The following is a 17077-nucleotide window of genomic DNA, read 5'->3' as shown; positions in this document are numbered from 1 at the left end:
TCACTATTAAAGAATAATGTATTCCAAATTAAAGGTATCCAATGATGATCCTACCACTGGATTACAACTAGAATATAAACATACCAGTAGTGGTATTTTATCATGTTTCACTGCATGTTTGACATCCAACCCACTGGATCAGGAAATGTTATACTGGTAGGTTATACAAAGAGCAAGCTGTAGATACAGAGAACCATAGAGATTAAAGTATTTCCTTTAGCAATATAAATGGAGCAACCAATATCTCATCATTCAATGATATCATAAGTGGTTCTTTCAGCCATGCACTGATAACATGCTTATTTAGATCCTAAAATATCCAAACCTGCTTGCAATAGTGCCAGTAGCTTTACCTATTTGAGGATATGGGTGGAGTGACTCCATTAGGCTAAGCCCACCATGGAGGCACTGAGATCCCACAGTCGGGTTGCAGCCTCGTCATCCCGGCCCTGTGGGGCGGCCTCTTTAGGGGCGCAGTCACTGCCCGGGGGAACACAGAGAGAATAGGATCAATTAAATCAAATCTGTACACAACGGACTCTAAACTTTGTCAGCTGCTCATTCTAAAACGTGAAGGAGTTTTTGGGGAGTAGGACGTCACTTATTATAACTTTTGAAACATGATTAAAAAGGAACTAAATCAGTTTTCGTTACTGTTGGTCAATAAGGGTTTGAGAAAAACACCTCGAAATGTGTTTTTGTTTTTTTTAAGAAAGGACATTCCCCTAATAATGGTGTCACAGAAGGGATTCCCTTTCACAAACATTTAGTGCTAATGCACTGACCTGTAGTACAGGCCAGTGACGTTTGCTTGGCTCTCATCCACAGCACAAAAAATTGTGGTCTGAGCCCCTTCCCAGGGCGTCTTCATGAGTGCAATTAATGGCACAGCCAAGATCCTCTTCCACAGGGCTAGGGTGGGGAAAAAGTGACGGCCCAGCTCCGTACGGATGATGCCAGGGTGAAGGCTGTACACAGTTACACCCGTACCTGTGGAGAAGTCGCCATAAAATAACAAAATACACAAAGTTAAGAGACCTCAAATATCGTATTTAGTCTGGGCTCAAATATTTATATAGTTAAACCCACCGTTTAGTTTGGCTGCTAACGCTCTACTGAAGAGAACGTTGGCTAGCTTGCTCTGAAGGTAGCTTACATGAGGGTCATAGTCTTTGTCAAGGTTAATGTCATCGAAATGGATCTTGCCTGTAAAAAAGGTTTTGTATTATCATCAAACAAGCTAACATGCAATGATTAACAGTTCATAAATAAAGAAATAATAATAAAAAAATCTTGAGCTAAAATAACATTTTCAGACCAAATTGTCATGCTTTTTTTAAGGTTGGTCTGTTAACTCTTAGTGAATTTACATGAATCCCCTTTTACCTGTCTCGTGGGCCAGACTAGACACGTTAACAACCCGACTGGGAGTGGATTTCTTCAGGAAATCCAAGAGGCAGTTGGTCAAAAGGAAGTGTCCAAGGTGGTTTACACCAAACTGCATCTCAAAGCCATCCACAGTCTTCCATTTGGGGCACATCATGATTCCTGAATTTAACGGATTGGAAAAACAAGAGTCCACAGTAAACAAAACAATAAGACTTTTTTTGGACTTTCCTGGACATCAAGGCTATTTGCTAAATGCAAGGCTGTAGCCATGGAATCAACATTGGGGGGGATGAATATATTTTTTAATGCTTATTTCGGAAAGTGTGCGTGTTTGCCTGTTGTAGCGTAGCACAATTATATTTGTATTTATATTTTTATATCAATATACTGGGGGGGACATTTTGACCAGATTTGAATATAAATATTATGATTACGGCCATGGCTAAATCGTGGTACTGTACTGCACCTGCATTGTTGATAAGGATGTCAAGCCTGTCCTCGTTCTCCAGGATATCTTTGGCCAGCTCCCTGACTGACTGCAGTGAGGTTAGGTCCAGATGTTTTACCACCACGTTCCCATTACCGGTCTTCTTCCTGATCTCGTCTGCTGCCTTGTTGGCTTTGGTCATGTCTCTGCAGGCCAGGAGCACTCTGGCCCCTATACACATGCAAGCATGCAGTTAGGGTACCAGCAGTAAACACTTCTTTGTGGGGATTTACAAAGAACAACTTTGGGGGAATTCGCAAGGTTTCACCTCTGCGGGCCATGTCCATGGCTGTCTCTTTCCCAATGCCAGTGTTGGCCCCTGTAATCAGGACTGTTTTGCCATCCAGCCTGGCCTTGCTCCTGCACATTCCCCCGGCCTTCCATCTGCGCAAGGCCACAATGCTCACTCCTGTCAGATAATTGAAAAAAATAATTACAAATCCAGATCTTCAAACGTCCAACCTACATTTGATGTACTAATACAGGCTGTAGCTTACAAAGTTAGATTTACCTGCGATAAGGGCGACTGCAAGACCAGTGGCATGTTCCTCCGCAAACTGCTTTAAATCCATCACGTTCTGCATATTTAATATTATATAGGCCTTGATTTGGATGTTCTTCTGTTAAAATAGGAAAACAAGTAAACTGACAGCTGAACGACATCTCTAGCACAGGCTCTGCATCTCAACATCTAAACTTTAACTTTACATAACGCTGTAAACATATAGGATTCCGTGAAATGCATACATGGCCATTTGTCAATTTACAGGTACACTCTCTCAAACAGTAATGCATTAGCCTACCTCTCAAACCGCTATCTGTGACTGCAGTCACCACTGATCTTTCATAGTAAACTGTCAAGTCGAGGCTATGGTCAAGTCCCTCCCACGGTAGTTGTCCCTGTGCTGTGAGTCTTTTTGTAATACATTTTTAACTTAATTTTTGTAATTTTATGAATCAATTTATTCATTAATAGCAGTTTTACAATACCATAGAAAAAGTAGAAACATTACATAAGAATTCTTTGCTGTGAGTCAACGTCAGCGTTCGCGTCAACCAGGCTCACTTGTTTACATTATGAAGAAGCACCGTGACCCGGAAGGGGTTTAATACCATGCCACGTCAGTTGAGGTTGATATCAGAAAAGTTTTTGAGCCTCGTATGTCACATTCACTGCAAGGAATAATTCTGTCTCCTAAAACGGTGTACCTTGTAATTGTGACAGTAAATATTTTAAAGTTTTGCTCTCCTATTATTTAGCTGCATCATGCGTTACCTTGGACTTTGCAGTTTGATGTTACATGTTATCTTTGTTTGTAGCACAGAGTTAACGTTTGAATTACCGGACAACGAAAAGCAATGTTTCTACGAAGAACTTGAGATTGGCGTGAGATTTGACATAGACTTTCAAGTAAGTGATTTTAGATAACGCTGTTTGGAGTCATATTCATTTTTAGCGTGGTTGATTTTAGTTCGATTTTTGTCTAGACAAGGTTTAAACACGTAGCCTACATGAAGGATTGAACACCCTGGTTGACTTATATTCCTAATACTTTTCTCCCTTCCTCTTTAGGTAATTGCAGGGGGAAACTATGATGTGGACTGCTTTGTCACAGATCCTTTGAGCAATGTCCTCTATCAGGATAGGAAGAAGCAATATGACAGTTTTTCTCACACCACAACCATGAAAGGTGTTTACAAAGTCTGCTTCAGCAATGAATTCTCCACATTTTCCCACAAAATAGTTTACCTGGACTTCCGGGCAGGGGATGAGAGGCCATTTCTCCCTAACAAAGCCACAGCACTGACCCAGGTAAACTTCAGAACAACTGTCCGTTAAGCGTTGCCAGGTTCCATATTTAATGCTGAAAGGCTCTCTAATGCTTCATATTAGAAAAAAAGTTACATTTTCTCAAAACAATCTATATTTCAGATGGAGTCAGCGTGCCTCTCTATCCATGAAATTCTTAAGGTGGTGTCTGACTCTCAAAAGTGGTACAGGCTACGGGAGGCACATGACCGTATCCGGGCAGAAGACCTTCATGAACGAGTGAGCTACTGGTCCATTGGAGAGACCTTCATTCTATTTGCGGTCAGCATCGGGCAAGTCCTGATGCTTAAAAGTTTCTTCAGTGACAAAAAAGGCACTGTGGCAGCCCCCACTTAGTCACTTGGCCATCCTCCTTTGAACTATATGGTCCTGAAACCGTTAAAGCAATCTGAATGGTTCTACAAAACTACTTGACAAGGATATCTGTAGTACGATACAGTTGTGAATTCTCATCTCCTAAAAAAATGCAACTCTTAGAGCACATCATTGTAGATGCACTTAATGGGTTCTCAGCTGTTTTTTGTCTTTTTTACCCATTATGTAAAATTTGTTTGAACTATTTCAGAAAAAATTGTGGCACATGATTAGTTACCAAAGAGCGATGTCTGGCTTGTTTATTTTTCAGTGCTATATGATGCTGTTTTATGTTTCACTTGATTATGTTAATTTATGTGCAATCTTTGCATTTTGTTACTTTGGACTCTTTTGAACATACACTTAATGTACATGATAGCATCATAACCTGATCAGGGGTTTGTAAGTGCAATTAAATACAAGATATAGTTTTTGTTTTGCTGTTACATACATACATACTTGTATGTTTTTCTTAGTACCAGTATTTGTTAAATGTGCTTTATTATCCTTTTTTGAATGGTCTGTATTATTTTTTTAATTCACATCAAATTTCCGAAGCCATAAAAATGTTACTGAAAGTACTTTTTATTTGATTTTTTATTTATAAACTCTATGACAGAAATCCTTTATCCAAAACTGACACAGTACCTATGATGACAATTTACAACCTTAAAATGTCCAGACCACATTATAAACTGGACAACTTCAGTGTGTGTGTGTGTGTGTAATCTACATGACCCCATCAAGTGGTAGCAGATGCAACATTTCATGCCTCCCTTCTCACTAAAACATTCCAGTCCCAATAAAATAACACGTAGTGGCCTTAAAAGTCATATAAAATTGTCCCCGTACAACGTCTCTATGGCTATTGATGTATCTACTTAATACACTGTACATTCCCATGTTCCTGTAGAGGGGGATATAGCATACGAGGAGATTTGAGGCAGTCAGCCACGCCCACCTTCATAGGGCAATTTTACTCGAGTTGAGTCGGTAGTATATTTATTTGTAAAGTTTTGGCAATTCAACGGTTTACTATCAGATAAGGAAATTCCCAGTCATGTCAGTTAAACAAAAAAAATAACAAGGTTACTGGAAACGTAAAAACTTTAACTTAAATAATAGCCTACTAATTGGGACATCAACGTGAAAGAGCACGAGAAATGCATGAATGTCGAAAGCATGTAACTGATTGGCCATGAGAGGTTCCGTTTGAGTAGACGCTGACGTGGTGTGAATTATATCCGCCCATATATTTTTGTAACCTCGTTTATTTACCGGTTAGTTGTTCACTCATTTATAAAGTGGGCAATCTAGTTCAGCGGTGTCCGAAAACAGTTGCAGTCGACCATGGCAGGGTACCTGAGGGCTCTTTGCTCCATCTCAAGATGTGCTGCCGCTTCACTGTCGGAAAATCCCGCAGTGCTCGCGCCTGCCGTAGTTTACCAAAATGTACAACAGAGGAACTGTGAGTCAACTGAATCATGTTGCACGTAGGGTAGTTTGTGTTTAGCTAGTTTGTTTGAATGGGCTTAATAATGTCTTCTGCTTTTGTTTTGAAAATGTCAGAAAGCTATCGTTATATTGAGCCAAACATTAGAAGGTAGCAGATGGGTCAGATAGCTATCAATATGATGCGTGGCACGTACACTATGGTGCGTGGCGTTATATTATGATACATTAGCCAAAAACAACAACCATACAATTAAGGCAGTCCTATTTTTCACTAACAAGCCACATTTAACTCAAGGCTGTTATCTAATAAGCTTGACAAGCATTTAGAATGCACATTTAGCGTACGGTTTACTCCAGACAGTCACACGTGAGGACAAGTAGACATCAGGAAAGGTAACTAACAGTTTGTCAAGCTTGTGTTTTTCCTACTGGGCAGCGTGACCAAGTAGTTAAGCAAACGCATAAACTGGCAGAGGGTAAAGGATATCGGTGCCTGTCAGACTGGCACAAGGAAGGGAATGGGCAGATGTAAGGTGTGGTGCGACATTCTTTTCGTATAATTGACTGGTTGGACAAGTTATGACAAATGTAGATGTAGACTATGAGATATGTAGAAAAATGGTTTATGCTCTTTTCCCTTCCCTAACATCCTAATCAGAATATTCTTATTATTTTGCACATGTCAAAATCTCATATTGAATCATTATAGATGCTACTAAACGTATCAAGGTTGACCAGCCTGTGGTGGAGATGGATGGAGATGAGATGACACGCATCATATGGGAGTTCATCAAAGAGAAGGTACCCTAACTTACAACTATCAGGATCTTATTCATGTTGAGCCCAGTTGTAAATATGTTGCATCTGTCCCAGGGGCGTAGACAAAAAAATATGTTTTTGGGTAGGCCTAGAAAAATATCGATAGGCATCTTTTCATTTTTTTTAACTTATTTACTTTGCGATGTGCTTCTACAGCTTATCCTCTCTAATGTTGATGTGGAGCTGAAATACTATGATCTGGGACTGCCATATCGTGACCAGACTAATGACCAGGTCACGATTGACTCTGCACTTGCCACCAAACAATACAACGTGGCAGTCAAGTGTGCCACCATCACCCCTGACGAGGACAGAATGGAGGGTATGTTGTCTGGCCACCATGCTGGCAAAAGATTGATGTCAAATAAAATTGTGCATCCCTTCTCAACATGAATCTTAATGCATATCCTCAGAGTTCAAGCTGAAAAACATGTGGAAGAGCCCCAATGGAACCATCCGGAACATTTTGGGAGGCACTGTCTTCCGTGAGCCTATCATCTGCAAGAACATACCCCGTCTTGTACCCGGTTGGACGCAGCCTATCACAATTGGCAGACATGCTTTTGGTGATCAGGTACTGTAGATAAGTCAGCTATTGTTGGGGAATGACCAAATTGGCCCTGCAATTATACTTCTGTTTATTTGAGATGGTTAAAAGGTAAATGAGTGCATACAGTGAATATAACCCTGTTATGATGTTTTGTATAAGTATATACTTAGAGGTGTGATTGGAATGATGTAACCTAGATTGGAACGTGTAGGCCTCTGCCATTGTATAAAAAAGTGTCAGTTATACGATTTATAGATTGTGTTGAAGTAGGACAAAGACGTATACATTTTAAGGACTGTGACTATTTAGGTTTACTGATGACTTCTCCTGAGTTGGGAGTGAAAAGGAACAGTACGAGCTAGCACCTGATTTACAACCCTTAGTTGAGGGTCATATCTGGGAAAGCCAGATAGGGCTCTTTTCATGCTACACGAAAGACTGTTCATTCACTATTTTTCAACACTGTTCTTGCCTGCAAGCTTGTATTAAACTTGGAGCCCGAGAACTGTTGGTCACTTGATGCTTGGCAGCATTCAGCAGATTAACTTCAACACTATGCGCATACTATTTGAGGATGTTGATGATTCTTGAAGAATGCCAGGTGCCTGTATTTGACTTCATTTCTTTATACAGTACAAGGCCACAGACTTTGTTATTACCCAGCCTGGAAAGTTTAAAATGGTGTTCACCCCAAGTGATGGAAGCAAAGGGAAAGAGTGGGAGGTGTATGATTTCCCCTCTGGTGGCTGTGGAATGGGCATGTACAACACTGATGAGGTGAGCGTGGTCTTATTGGATGTTAATTACAGGGGCTGCCAATCAATGTCATTACAGCTGTCAGTCAGGTCACAGTTTACTTACTTTTTTGTTTCTCTAGTCCATCAGTGGATTTGCCCACAGCTGCTTCCAGTATGCTATCCAGAAGAAGTGGCCTCTCTACATGAGCACCAAGAACACAATTCTCAAGGCTTACGATGGGAGGTTCAAAGACATCTTCCAAGAAATCTTTGAGGCGTAAGACTTGCGTGATAATATACTTCACTTAAAGCCCACTACCATGTGAACCGAGTATAATGTTAAAATAGACCGTTTCCTGCAGGAACTACAAACCAGAGTTTGACAGCCTGAAGATCTGGTATGAGCACCGCCTAATTGATGACATGGTTGCCCAGGTCCTCAAATCCTCCGGAGGTTTTGTGTGGGCATGCAAGAACTATGATGGAGACGTTCAGTCAGACATTCTGGCTCAGGGTGAGGCAGAAGGCCGTCAAGCTTAACCTCAGAAGTTACGCAGATTTACCCACTTGTTGTCTCTGAATTTCAAAGTGCCGAATGCCTGAATTGGCGGCCACGTCCACTCTATAACCTGTCATGGATCCACTGCACATCACTCCGTTACTCACATCATAAACACTGTGGACTTACCCTCTACCTCCTTTATGAACTTGATTTACCATGGGATTGGATCTGCTACAAGGTATTAATTTAGTCTTGTTTTACTCTACACGTCTGTAGGCTTTGGCTCCCTGGGCCTGATGACCTCAGTGCTAGTGTGCCCAGATGGCAAGACCATCGAGGCCGAGGCGGCCCACGGCACGGTGACCAGGCACTTCCGCGAGCACCAGAGGGTAAGGCCCAGTCAACACTGCCGGATGTTTTTGACACGCAATTCTAACCATTTCTGAATGCTTTTCTAATTCTATTCCAGGGACGGCCCACTAGCACCAACCCAATTGCCAGCATCTTTGCTTGGACAAGGGGTCTTGAGCACAGAGGGAAGCTGGATGGAAACCCTGACTTAATAAAGTGATGACTGGAGATACTCATTTTCAACTACAGCACAGTTGCGTAACTGCCTTTTTACAAAGCGGGGACAGTAAACATTAAACAAACACTGATTGTTCTATGTTCTCCTCCAGATTCTCTCAGACTTTGGAGAGGGTGTGTGTGGAGACTGTGGAGAGTGGTGTGATGACCAAGGACCTTGCAGGCTGCATCCATGGCCTTGCCAAGTGAGTTTTTTAGTTTTAGAATGCTACTCAGTTACCCAGGGTTCCCACGGTCCTTGAAAGTTTATGAAATTTAAAAAAAGTATAATAATGGCAAATGGTTGAAAACAGAACATGAACCTTGAATGTGTTTGGATCCATGGCTGATGTATAGCAGAAAATGTTGTTGCATTCTTCAATTTGTATATAATTCTTACAAAGTCTTTCAAAATGAGAATGTGGCTCAACTGTTATTCATGCTGCAAAAAATATCATGCTGAGGCTGTGACTTTCTCATTTAAAAATCTTTGATTTATGTGAAGTTTGGGAACTCCTGACTTACCAATTCAACATGAAGTGTGTAGACCCAAATTATTGGTAAACATTTACATTTATGCATTTAACAGACGCTTTTATCCAAAGCGACTTCCAAGAGAGCTTTACAAAAGTGCATAGGTCACTGATCATAACAACGAGATAGCCCCAAACATTGCGGGCAGCCAAAACATGAAGACCCCAAAGGGAAGAACCATAAGAGCATGCAGTTAAACAAGTTACAATAAACGGTGGTTAGTTTCTAAATAAACTGTATTTCTGTGTCTTTGCAGCTGCAAGCTCAATGAACATTATGTCAACACATCTGACTTCCTGGATGCCATAAAGACCAACCTGGACAAAGCACTGGGAAAGTAAAAATATGAAAAGAAAATCCGTCTGCAGTTTTGTACCTCATTTCTACTCCACATTTGTAGGAATATTTGTATCCTGTTTTGAGGGAACAATGTTTGTGCCGTTTGATATTTGAAGAGTCAGATAGTGTTTTGGTGCTCCTCTGCCTTCTCTTTTCCTAAAGGTGTTTTGTAAAAACATACTTGTTGTCCAATACTGTATTTTGTGTATTAACTGTTGAGTTAACTTGAAAGACCATTACGATGAAGTTTAATTCTTGTATGTTCAACTAGTTACTCATTCCAAATAAATGCTGTATGAACAACATGATGAATTAATGCGTTATCAAGTTTGAAAGTTCAGCTTTTGTATTTGTCACATGATTGTGTCTCTAGCTGGATAGCTGAAAACGTTTGCTGCAAGTTGAATCATACACCTTTGGACTGCCAATCCCACATGTTTTAGTAGGTGTGTATTTAGATAAGACTGGATGTTAAATGTGATACATCATCTATGTACCTCTCTGTTCACTTACCAATGAGTCTATTTCTACCTTATGCCACCATGAGTATAGGGTGGAAAGGGGGACTTGTCTTCCATTTTAGATGAACTAATTAGAAATTCAAACACCTTTTGTATTTGCCTTCATTTTAGGGTACAATTATTTGTGTATATAAGACCTGTTTTGACATAAGAGCTGTTTATATACAAATACTAGGCTTCGCATTTGACTTTGGATAGTGGTGTTAGAATGTGACATGGGAAACATAGCAGTGTACGTGCTATGTAACGTGGGTGGGTTGAGGCTCATGAAAAATACTTGGCATGCCCAAATCATTTTTTGGTTCATTATTAACAAGAAAATCTTTGAGTGTAGCACCAGGCCAACGATCAACCAACAAAACATATTGCACATTGCAAACTACTTTTAAAGCTGAAAAACAGAAAAGCCAGGTTACAGTTAGATAAAAAGCAACTAAAAGGGAGTAAAGGACACAAAGACTTGTGGTGCTCTAAATGTAAAAGAGGACTGGAGTTTCAATATTTGTAATATTTTATATTTAAATAGTTTTAGATAGTTGAATTTCTTTTGTTTCTGATAGTTGAATTTCTTTTGTTTCTGATTCTAAACAGTTAATCAGCTGTGTGTAGTAATATGCTCACATTCAATGTCTGCACTAACCTCATAGTCATTAAATTCTGTCAAATTCAAAGTTAAAGCTAAGACTAATGAACCAACATAACAAAAACATGTCACTGTTCATTGTTGATGCTCACTGCTACGTTTATGTTCTGGAAGTCAGTTCACCAGAAGGGGGCACACTGAAGGCCATCGCGACCTGGTTTACTTGTTTCGGATGACGACAGTTTATCCATAGTGTTATATACAAATCTAAACAGCAGGTGGGGCTATTTTGTCATAATCTTGTCAGAAATTACTACCAGCACTAATTTTGCACGGCTGAATGTTTGAGAGGCAAAGACATACCAACACATACACAATTACATGAAGTAGAAAATAATCTATGCAGACACAAACTCGAGCCATTTAAACTAGAGAACCTTTATTAAATAACAATTTCTATGAGGTTTTCAGTTTGATATTCCTCATTCCAAAAAGACTAGTATACCATTTCTCATGTTTAGTGTGCATATCAAGGCTGACCTGCATGGCAGGTCAGGGGGAGTAAGGTGTCTCCCCAAAACGGAAACATAGTGCTGTAACTGAAACAAACATACCACTCATTCTCCCTCCAAATGGCTCAGTTACCATTTGTTTTTACCAACAAGAAAGTTCAAGATAATTAAAACCGCAGGTAAGTCTATTGAAAAAGGCAGAACTGTCTTTATAAAGGAATATTGCCATAAGGGTGACTGGGATACACTTGATGCCCGCTCCTCTTTTCCTTAAAGGCCAAGTTCTCTCAGGGTCACCTCGAAGAACATTTTCACTGAAAATCTTTTGATGAAAAGTGCATTGTAATCAGTAAGTATTCAAAAACTAGCACAGTATTTCCACTACAGGGAGGATTAATGTATAGCTAAATCAAGTGAAGAAAGGTGTGGTGGTGAACACTGAACAATGCAATGTTGTTTGTACAGTAGGAGAGCTTCACATGTCAGCTGACAGTGGTTGTAGTAGTAACCAACATGAAGCAATAGCAACTTTGGTAAGTGGAGCCCTGACATCAGCTCACAAAACCTATGTCATGTGCACTAACAGGCTCCTTCTGTTCCTGGCTCATGAAGGTGACTACTTACCTATTAGGACGTTTTGAGTAAGAGAAGCATTCAAATCTATGACTGAATATGTTGTGACTTTGTATCTGATACACACATATAGTACGTGTCTAAATATCTTTCAGAGGGTGTAGGTTTTGTTGAAAATACTATCTGGCACTTTCTTCAATAAAAAATATAAGGGCATACATTTTGGTGAATAATGAAATGGTAAACAAACTTCTAGCACATCAAATTTAAGTAGGATGGCTCCGCAAAACCATTAACATTTTTCATGTTAAGTACTCGATACATAGAACACAACATATCAAGGTACAGGTTGGACTGTCCTTTCAAACTGTTCAGTGAAATGGTGGTCCGTTTATTTATAGAGCCACCAGACAGTCAACAGTCTCACAGTCGCTCCCATCAGAGACAAACCCAAATGGCTCCCTTGAAGTGCATCTTCTTGAGCCTAACCCCCCCCCACCCCCCCACCCCACCCCCAATTTGGGTCCATTAGTTCTGGCTCTTGGAGGGGGCTGAAACCCACCCATTGTCTTACTGCCAGGGTAGCCATTTTGTCTCGTAAATTCCAAGTTCTCTGAATCCAGAATACACTACTTAGGGTGTAGTGTAGCTGCTAGTGTCCTTCCCAAAGTTATAATACTCCTCCATGTCATCCATGTTGGCTGTAGTAAGTTTAGTAAGGTTTTGAGAGCCGCTATTGTCCATACTGTCAGGTGATGCAAAGCCAAAGTTGTCCTCTGAGTATTGCCCCTGGCCTTCCATTTCAGGAAGGTTATCTGTAAAAAAATATATAAACAAAGCATTTACTAAGCAGCACTGAATCTGGCAGTGAGAAGAACAACCCCCTGCAAAACCACACCTAATAGTGTACAGATGGATAGGCACGTGAATAAAACAAGGATAGTAAACCTCACCTGGGCCATCTGGTGAGACATCCATGCCATGCTTGACCTTCATGTGTCGGCTAAGGTTGCCCTTCAGGTTGAACTTGCTGGAGCAGTAAGGGCACTTGAAGGGTTTGCTGCCAGCATGGAGGTGCATGTGGCCCAGGAGGTTGTACATTCTGTTAAAGGACTTTCCACACACCTGGAAAACAATAAAGGACACTTTATCTATTTTCTGAGTGTCTCTAACAGACATAAACTGCAAATATAGACTTTTCGTCAGGTCTGCAAACGCCTTAGTAAGCAAAGATTTGTTAAAACGTTTGTTGACCGGGAGGGAGTCAGGTGGCTGAGCGGTTAAAGAATCAGGCTAGTAATCAGAAGGTCCATGGTTCGATTCCCGGCCATGCCAAATGACGGTGTGTCCTTGGGCAAGGCACTTCACCCTACTTGCCTCAGGGGAATGTCCCTGTAATTACTGTAAGTCGCTCTGGATAAGAGCGTCTGCTAAATGACCAAATGTAAATGTGACCGAGACCATAGTGTATATTTGGTTTCTTATATACTACAACAAAAATCTGGCAGAAAAACGAAAAAGCAGACGCCCTGTTGTCAAAATCTCCAAGGCAACCGTTGCTAGGTCCGTAAAAACGTTTGCAGACCTCTGCGAACTTTCAGAAGTCTGCAAACAGTTTTGCGGACTTCTTAGAACTTCTCTGGACCAATAAGAACAGCGTATTGGTCTAATGAAGAATAATAGTATATAAGAAACATGGATACCACTTCAACACTATCAATGTCCCTGCAGTTACATTTGACCTCACCTTGCATTTGAATGGTTTGACCGGTAGATGGACGATCATGTGGGTTTTTAGGGTCTGCTTTTGGATGAAGCTCTTGAAGCAGACATGACACTGGAAGGGCCGGATGCTGTTATGAATCAGCATGTGTCTCTTCAGGTTGGCAGACAGCGTGAACTCACGTGAACACACATCACACTTGTGCCCTTTCATGCCCTGACAAACACAAATATAAAAAAGGTCAATCAGGAGGGGGGATCAAACACCAAATACAGCTGCAGAGTAATTGCACATTTAGGACAAAATAACAGGTGTAGTTAATAGAAAAAATAACGGATTAATTCTATATTTTGTTTGTGTTGTCTAGTTTATGAAGATCAAAGACTCATATATTTTCTTATTTTTACTACCAATCCTGCCAGACATCAGTCCAGCTGTCACTCCACCCACTGTATGTTCTCAAACCATTTCCCTAAACCACCACCAGGAGGAGCAGTGACTGCCAGTCTCACTGCCAGACAAATAATCACCACAAAGGAGAACACTCACTGCACTGGGTTTATCGTTGGCTCCTTTTAGATTTTTAAGCACTCATAAAGCTAGAAGCCCACATTCTATACACTGTTTCATGTTGTGGACTGCTGGAAATTACTACAAGACTCGTGTATTTGTCTTTTGTCTCAGCTAAGTAGGGATGATGTCATCTCATTTTCATGAAGGACATGACAAGGAGGACTAACTTTCCACTTAAGAAGGTCCTAATGTAACACGGGGAACAGACGGCAGATACAAAATCTCAAATGGTATTTGGTCGCCTTCCTCTCTTCATGTCCGTATCTTCGTCTGGATTGGCCAGACAACAGACATATAAGGAAGGGAGATGGCGGAGGACTGTCAGGGCATGTGGTCTTACCTGTCCAGTTCACTTAGATGACTGGAGATGAAGGACAGAAGATGAACAAAGGAAGCCCATTGGACAATTGAAGCGTTGCCTTCCATTTGGCGCTCCCGTTTTTTTTGTTTTTTTGGTCACTCGCCACTGTAATTCATGTCATAAACAAACCTAACAGTCTACAGACTATGTACAACACATTACATTACACTGTGTGGCCACAGCAGTCATTGAGTCTGAATGGGAGCGATGTCCGGCGGTGTCAGTACCTTATGAGTGAGCGAGTGCTGCCGGAGGTGGTGGAGCTGCACAAACTCCAGGCCGCACTGGGAGCAGGTGTAAGGCCTTGGGCTCTGGTGCTTCAGGAGATGGTTTTGCAGCTGGCTACGGTATGCAAATGACTTGTTGCACTCGGTGCACTGAAAGGTGTGGGGCCCCTGGTGGCTGGTCTGGTGGCGCTTGAGGTGGGCGTAAGTGGGGAACTCCATGCCGCACTGCGAGCAGACGTGACAGCGGCCTCGCTCGTGTTTCACCTCGTGGGCCCGCAGCTCGCTGGGGTAGGCGAAGCCTCGGCGGCAGAAGCGGCAGCTGTAGGGCTTGACGTCCGAGTGTTGCAGCATGTGCCTCTTCAGGTGGCTGGTCTGGGTGAAGCCTTTCTTGCAGACGGTGCACTTGTGAGGCCTGGTGCCCTGGTGGGTGAGCAGGTGGGTCTGGAGGTGGCTGGGCTGCTTGAAGAGCTTGCCACAGTGGGGGCACGCGTGCGGCTTGATGCCGTTGTGGCCCAGGATGTGGGTAACCAGGTTGTACTTGGACGTGTACGACTTGTCGCACATGCGGCACTTCCAGCGCTTCAGGCCGTCCCCAACGTCCACGCAGTAGGACTCGTCGATCTGGATGTTAATGTCCAGGCGGTCGACCCTCCGGCCGCCGTGGCGCCGGTGAGGTGGAGGCGCTACACTGGCTCCGCTCCCGTTCGCCTCCACGCCCTCGCTCCACATCATGCCCTGGCTGTTCTCGTCGTAGTCTCCTGCCATGCCCATCTCTCCGGAGTCGTAGCTCCCCACCTCGGACGACTGGAAGTAGCTGCTCATCTCCTCCTCCTGACCGGGCTTCATCATGCTGTTCCCGTGCTCCACCTCCTCGTTTTCCACCCGCCCGCGGCTGGGCCCCATGCCCCGGTGGTGCCCCTGCGCACCCCGGTGTGCCGTCTCTGCTCGGTGGCTCACCTGCGCCGGAGCGTGTGGATGAGCGTTTGCCTGCTGGGTTTGCGCGTCCCTCTCACACTCGGAGCAGTTTTTGTGGGCGCCTCTTAGGGTCGCCGGGTCCACTTGCACCAGCCCTCCTCTGGGAGCAAGGTTATTCAGCATGTGAACACAGGACGTCAGGCCGGAGTTCACCACCTCCCCTTTAACATGGGACGATCCGTCTATGTGGACTCCTGGATGGCGGTCAGGCCCTACCATTTTTCCGTCTGGGGGAGGCCCCTGCCACCTCCTCTGGCTGCAACTGGGCTGCATGTGGCCTTCTTCTCCTATGTTGTCTCCGAGATAGTCTCCGTTGGCCCCTATTAATTGGTCTGCGTATTCGTAGTCGACTCCGTCTACTGGGGGTGCGGGCGATTCTTTGGGCTCTCCAGTGTAGAATCCGTTGGGGGCAATAGTGGCACCAAATACTTCATTCTGTGATATGAGACCCAGAACAGCGGCCTGGGCCAGAGACAGCACTACTACGGGGTCTGTCTGTGTGCCCGCGTCCACCTGCCTGGCCATCACCTTGGGCTCACATCTATCCAGGCGCCGGCTCGCCTCCTCCTGAAACACACACACAGTCAGTCATCACTGCAGGGGAGCAATTAGGCCGTCTTCACAATCGAATGTATTCTGGCAAATTAGGCCCTAGGTGTCAACAGCAAAGGGATTCCAGGATTGTCTCTCTCATCCTAGGCAATTGTAGGGGAAAAGACGTATGCATATGTACAGGAAGACTTCTTTGGCACAGCAAGCGCTTACTGTTATTTCAGCCTATTTTGAAGCTTTGTGTTCAGAGGCCATCAATAACGAGAGTCAAATTTAGGAAGAGGGAAAAGGCAGAAGCCATCAAACATCCCCCTTAGCAATCTCACCCTCACTAATACTCTTATTATCACTGCTTTATAAGGAGACAACATGCTTAAAAACAAAGCCATGCCCTGTGCTAATAAATACATTAAATGCAAAAACAATTCTGATGTCAAAAGTAAGCCTTGAATAACTATGGCTGGTGATACCAGCGTCCCAAATAAAGTACCCAGTCTGTAGAAATTAATTAGAGATGTGTCCTTTATGTACACAGATGAAGTAGATCTTAGCTGTCCTTCTATCAGAATGTTTCATTCAGTCGACCACCGATTCACCTACTTCCAAATGCTCTCTTTCACAGTTAAGCTGGAAGTCAGGAGAGACTAACTGCACCTGTCAGTTCTTTAGGTGAACATCTATAGGAAGTCTGCTGGGCAACACTTTCAGATGCTGACTGTGGATGGACTAGAACTGTGGATGAAGAATACATCTCAGATCGCAGAAATAATAAAAACTACAAGAAATCACATCCTAATCCTCTCTGTTTAGTGCACCAATGGGAGGCAGTGGATGTGGATACTTGATGGTATACTCAATCACTCACTCACTCACAGTCAGAGAAAAAGAGAACAGAGAGAGAGACAGGGCAAGA

At 42.7% G+C, this 17077-nt stretch overlaps 4 protein-coding genes across 7 annotated transcripts in view; 2 read left to right on the top strand and 2 right to left on the bottom strand.

The window, feature by feature from the left end:
- si:ch211-107o10.3 (uncharacterized protein LOC407663 homolog) lies at positions 1-2936 on the bottom strand. 2 transcript variants are annotated; one of them, XM_062470821.1, is made up of 9 exons: positions 2680-2936; positions 2388-2496; positions 2145-2285; positions 1856-2047; positions 1387-1548; positions 1090-1206; positions 786-990; positions 354-480; positions 1-177 (listed from the first exon to the last, which is right to left on the bottom strand). In XM_062470821.1, exons 2-8 carry the CDS (start codon positions 2458-2460, stop codon positions 384-386), a joined length of 987 nt encoding a protein of 328 aa, XP_062326805.1. In that variant the 5' UTR covers positions 2461-2496; positions 2680-2936; the 3' UTR covers positions 1-177; positions 354-383. The 2 variants fall into 2 exon arrangements, with proteins under 2 accessions (XP_062326805.1, XP_062326803.1); XM_062470819.1 differs by having other exon boundaries at positions 1-480.
- A 60-nt stretch (positions 2937-2996) lies between these two features.
- Positions 2997-4642, top strand: tmed3 (transmembrane p24 trafficking protein 3). The gene is made up of 3 exons (XM_062470822.1): positions 2997-3287; positions 3450-3689; positions 3810-4642. The coding sequence occupies exons 1-3, from the start codon at positions 3144-3146 to the stop codon at positions 4041-4043; spliced, it is 618 nt and encodes a 205-aa protein (XP_062326806.1). The 5' UTR covers positions 2997-3143; the 3' UTR covers positions 4044-4642.
- Positions 4643-5282: 640 nt separating this feature from the next.
- LOC134027751 (isocitrate dehydrogenase [NADP], mitochondrial) lies at positions 5283-9569 on the top strand. Of its 3 annotated transcripts, none has more exons than XR_009931468.1 (11): positions 5283-5529; positions 6226-6317; positions 6492-6657; positions 6749-6909; positions 7519-7662; positions 7763-7899; positions 7985-8136; positions 8401-8513; positions 8594-8728; positions 8805-8897; positions 9482-9569. XR_009931468.1 is itself a non-coding variant. In XM_062470817.1 (11 exons), the coding sequence occupies exons 1-11, from the start codon at positions 5412-5414 to the stop codon at positions 9564-9566; spliced, it is 1359 nt and encodes a 452-aa protein (XP_062326801.1). In that variant the 5' UTR covers positions 5284-5411; the 3' UTR covers positions 9567-9569. The 3 variants fall into 3 exon arrangements, 2 of the variants coding, with proteins under 2 accessions (XP_062326801.1, XP_062326802.1); XM_062470817.1 differs by having other exon boundaries at positions 5284-5529; positions 8594-8691; XM_062470818.1 differs by lacking the exon at positions 5283-5529 and adding an exon at positions 6023-6049 and having other exon boundaries at positions 8594-8691.
- A 1518-nt stretch (positions 9570-11087) lies between these two features.
- The window catches only part of znf710b (zinc finger protein 710b), a 7212-nt gene continuing 1222 nt past the window's right edge, over positions 11088-17077 (bottom strand). The window contains exons 2-5 of the mRNA XM_062471237.1: positions 14638-16179; positions 13501-13692; positions 12707-12878; positions 11088-12568 (exon numbers count right to left, since the gene is read on the bottom strand). Of these exons, the coding sequence (XP_062327221.1) occupies positions 12387-12568; positions 12707-12878; positions 13501-13692; positions 14638-16137 (2046 nt within the window). The 5' untranslated portion in view covers positions 16138-16179 and the 3' untranslated portion in view covers positions 11088-12386. The remainder of the gene's footprint in view (positions 12569-12706; positions 12879-13500; positions 13693-14637; positions 16180-17077) is intronic.

The sequence above is a fragment of the Osmerus eperlanus genome, chromosome 10 (assembly GCF_963692335.1).
Source record: "Osmerus eperlanus chromosome 10, fOsmEpe2.1, whole genome shotgun sequence".
Lineage (NCBI taxonomy): Eukaryota > Metazoa > Chordata > Actinopteri > Osmeriformes > Osmeridae > Osmerus > Osmerus eperlanus.
Note: the sequence above shows the minus strand (reverse complement) of the source record. Positions and strands in the feature narration are given on the sequence as shown.

Coding starts and splice junctions, on each gene's coding strand:
- tmed3 (XM_062470822.1), top strand. CDS start 3,144: ATGCGTTACCTTGGACTTTGCAGTTTGATGTTACATGTTATCTTTGTT. Junction 3,288..3,449: donor GATTTGACATAGACTTTCAA/GTAAGTGATTTT, acceptor CTTCCTCTTTAG/GTAATTGCAGGGGGAAACTA. Junction 3,690..3,809: donor AAGCCACAGCACTGACCCAG/GTAAACTTCAGA, acceptor TCTATATTTCAG/ATGGAGTCAGCGTGCCTCTC.
- LOC134027751 (XM_062470817.1), top strand. CDS start 5,412: ATGGCAGGGTACCTGAGGGCTCTTTGCTCCATCTCAAGATGTGCTGCC. Junction 8,137..8,400: donor GTCAGACATTCTGGCTCAGG/GTGAGGCAGAAG, acceptor ACACGTCTGTAG/GCTTTGGCTCCCTGGGCCTG. Junction 8,898..9,481: donor TGCATCCATGGCCTTGCCAA/GTGAGTTTTTTA, acceptor GTGTCTTTGCAG/CTGCAAGCTCAATGAACATT.
- si:ch211-107o10.3 (XM_062470819.1), bottom strand. CDS start 2,460: ATGCAGAACGTGATGGATTTAAAGCAGTTTGCGGAGGAACATGCCACT. Junction 1,207..1,386: donor TAGTCTGGCCCACGAGACAG/GTAAAAGGGGAT, acceptor CCTTTTTTACAG/GCAAGATCCATTTCGATGAC. Junction 481..785: donor GTCACTGGCCTGTACTACAG/GTCAGTGCATTA, acceptor TCCCCCGGGCAG/TGACTGCGCCCCTAAAGAGG.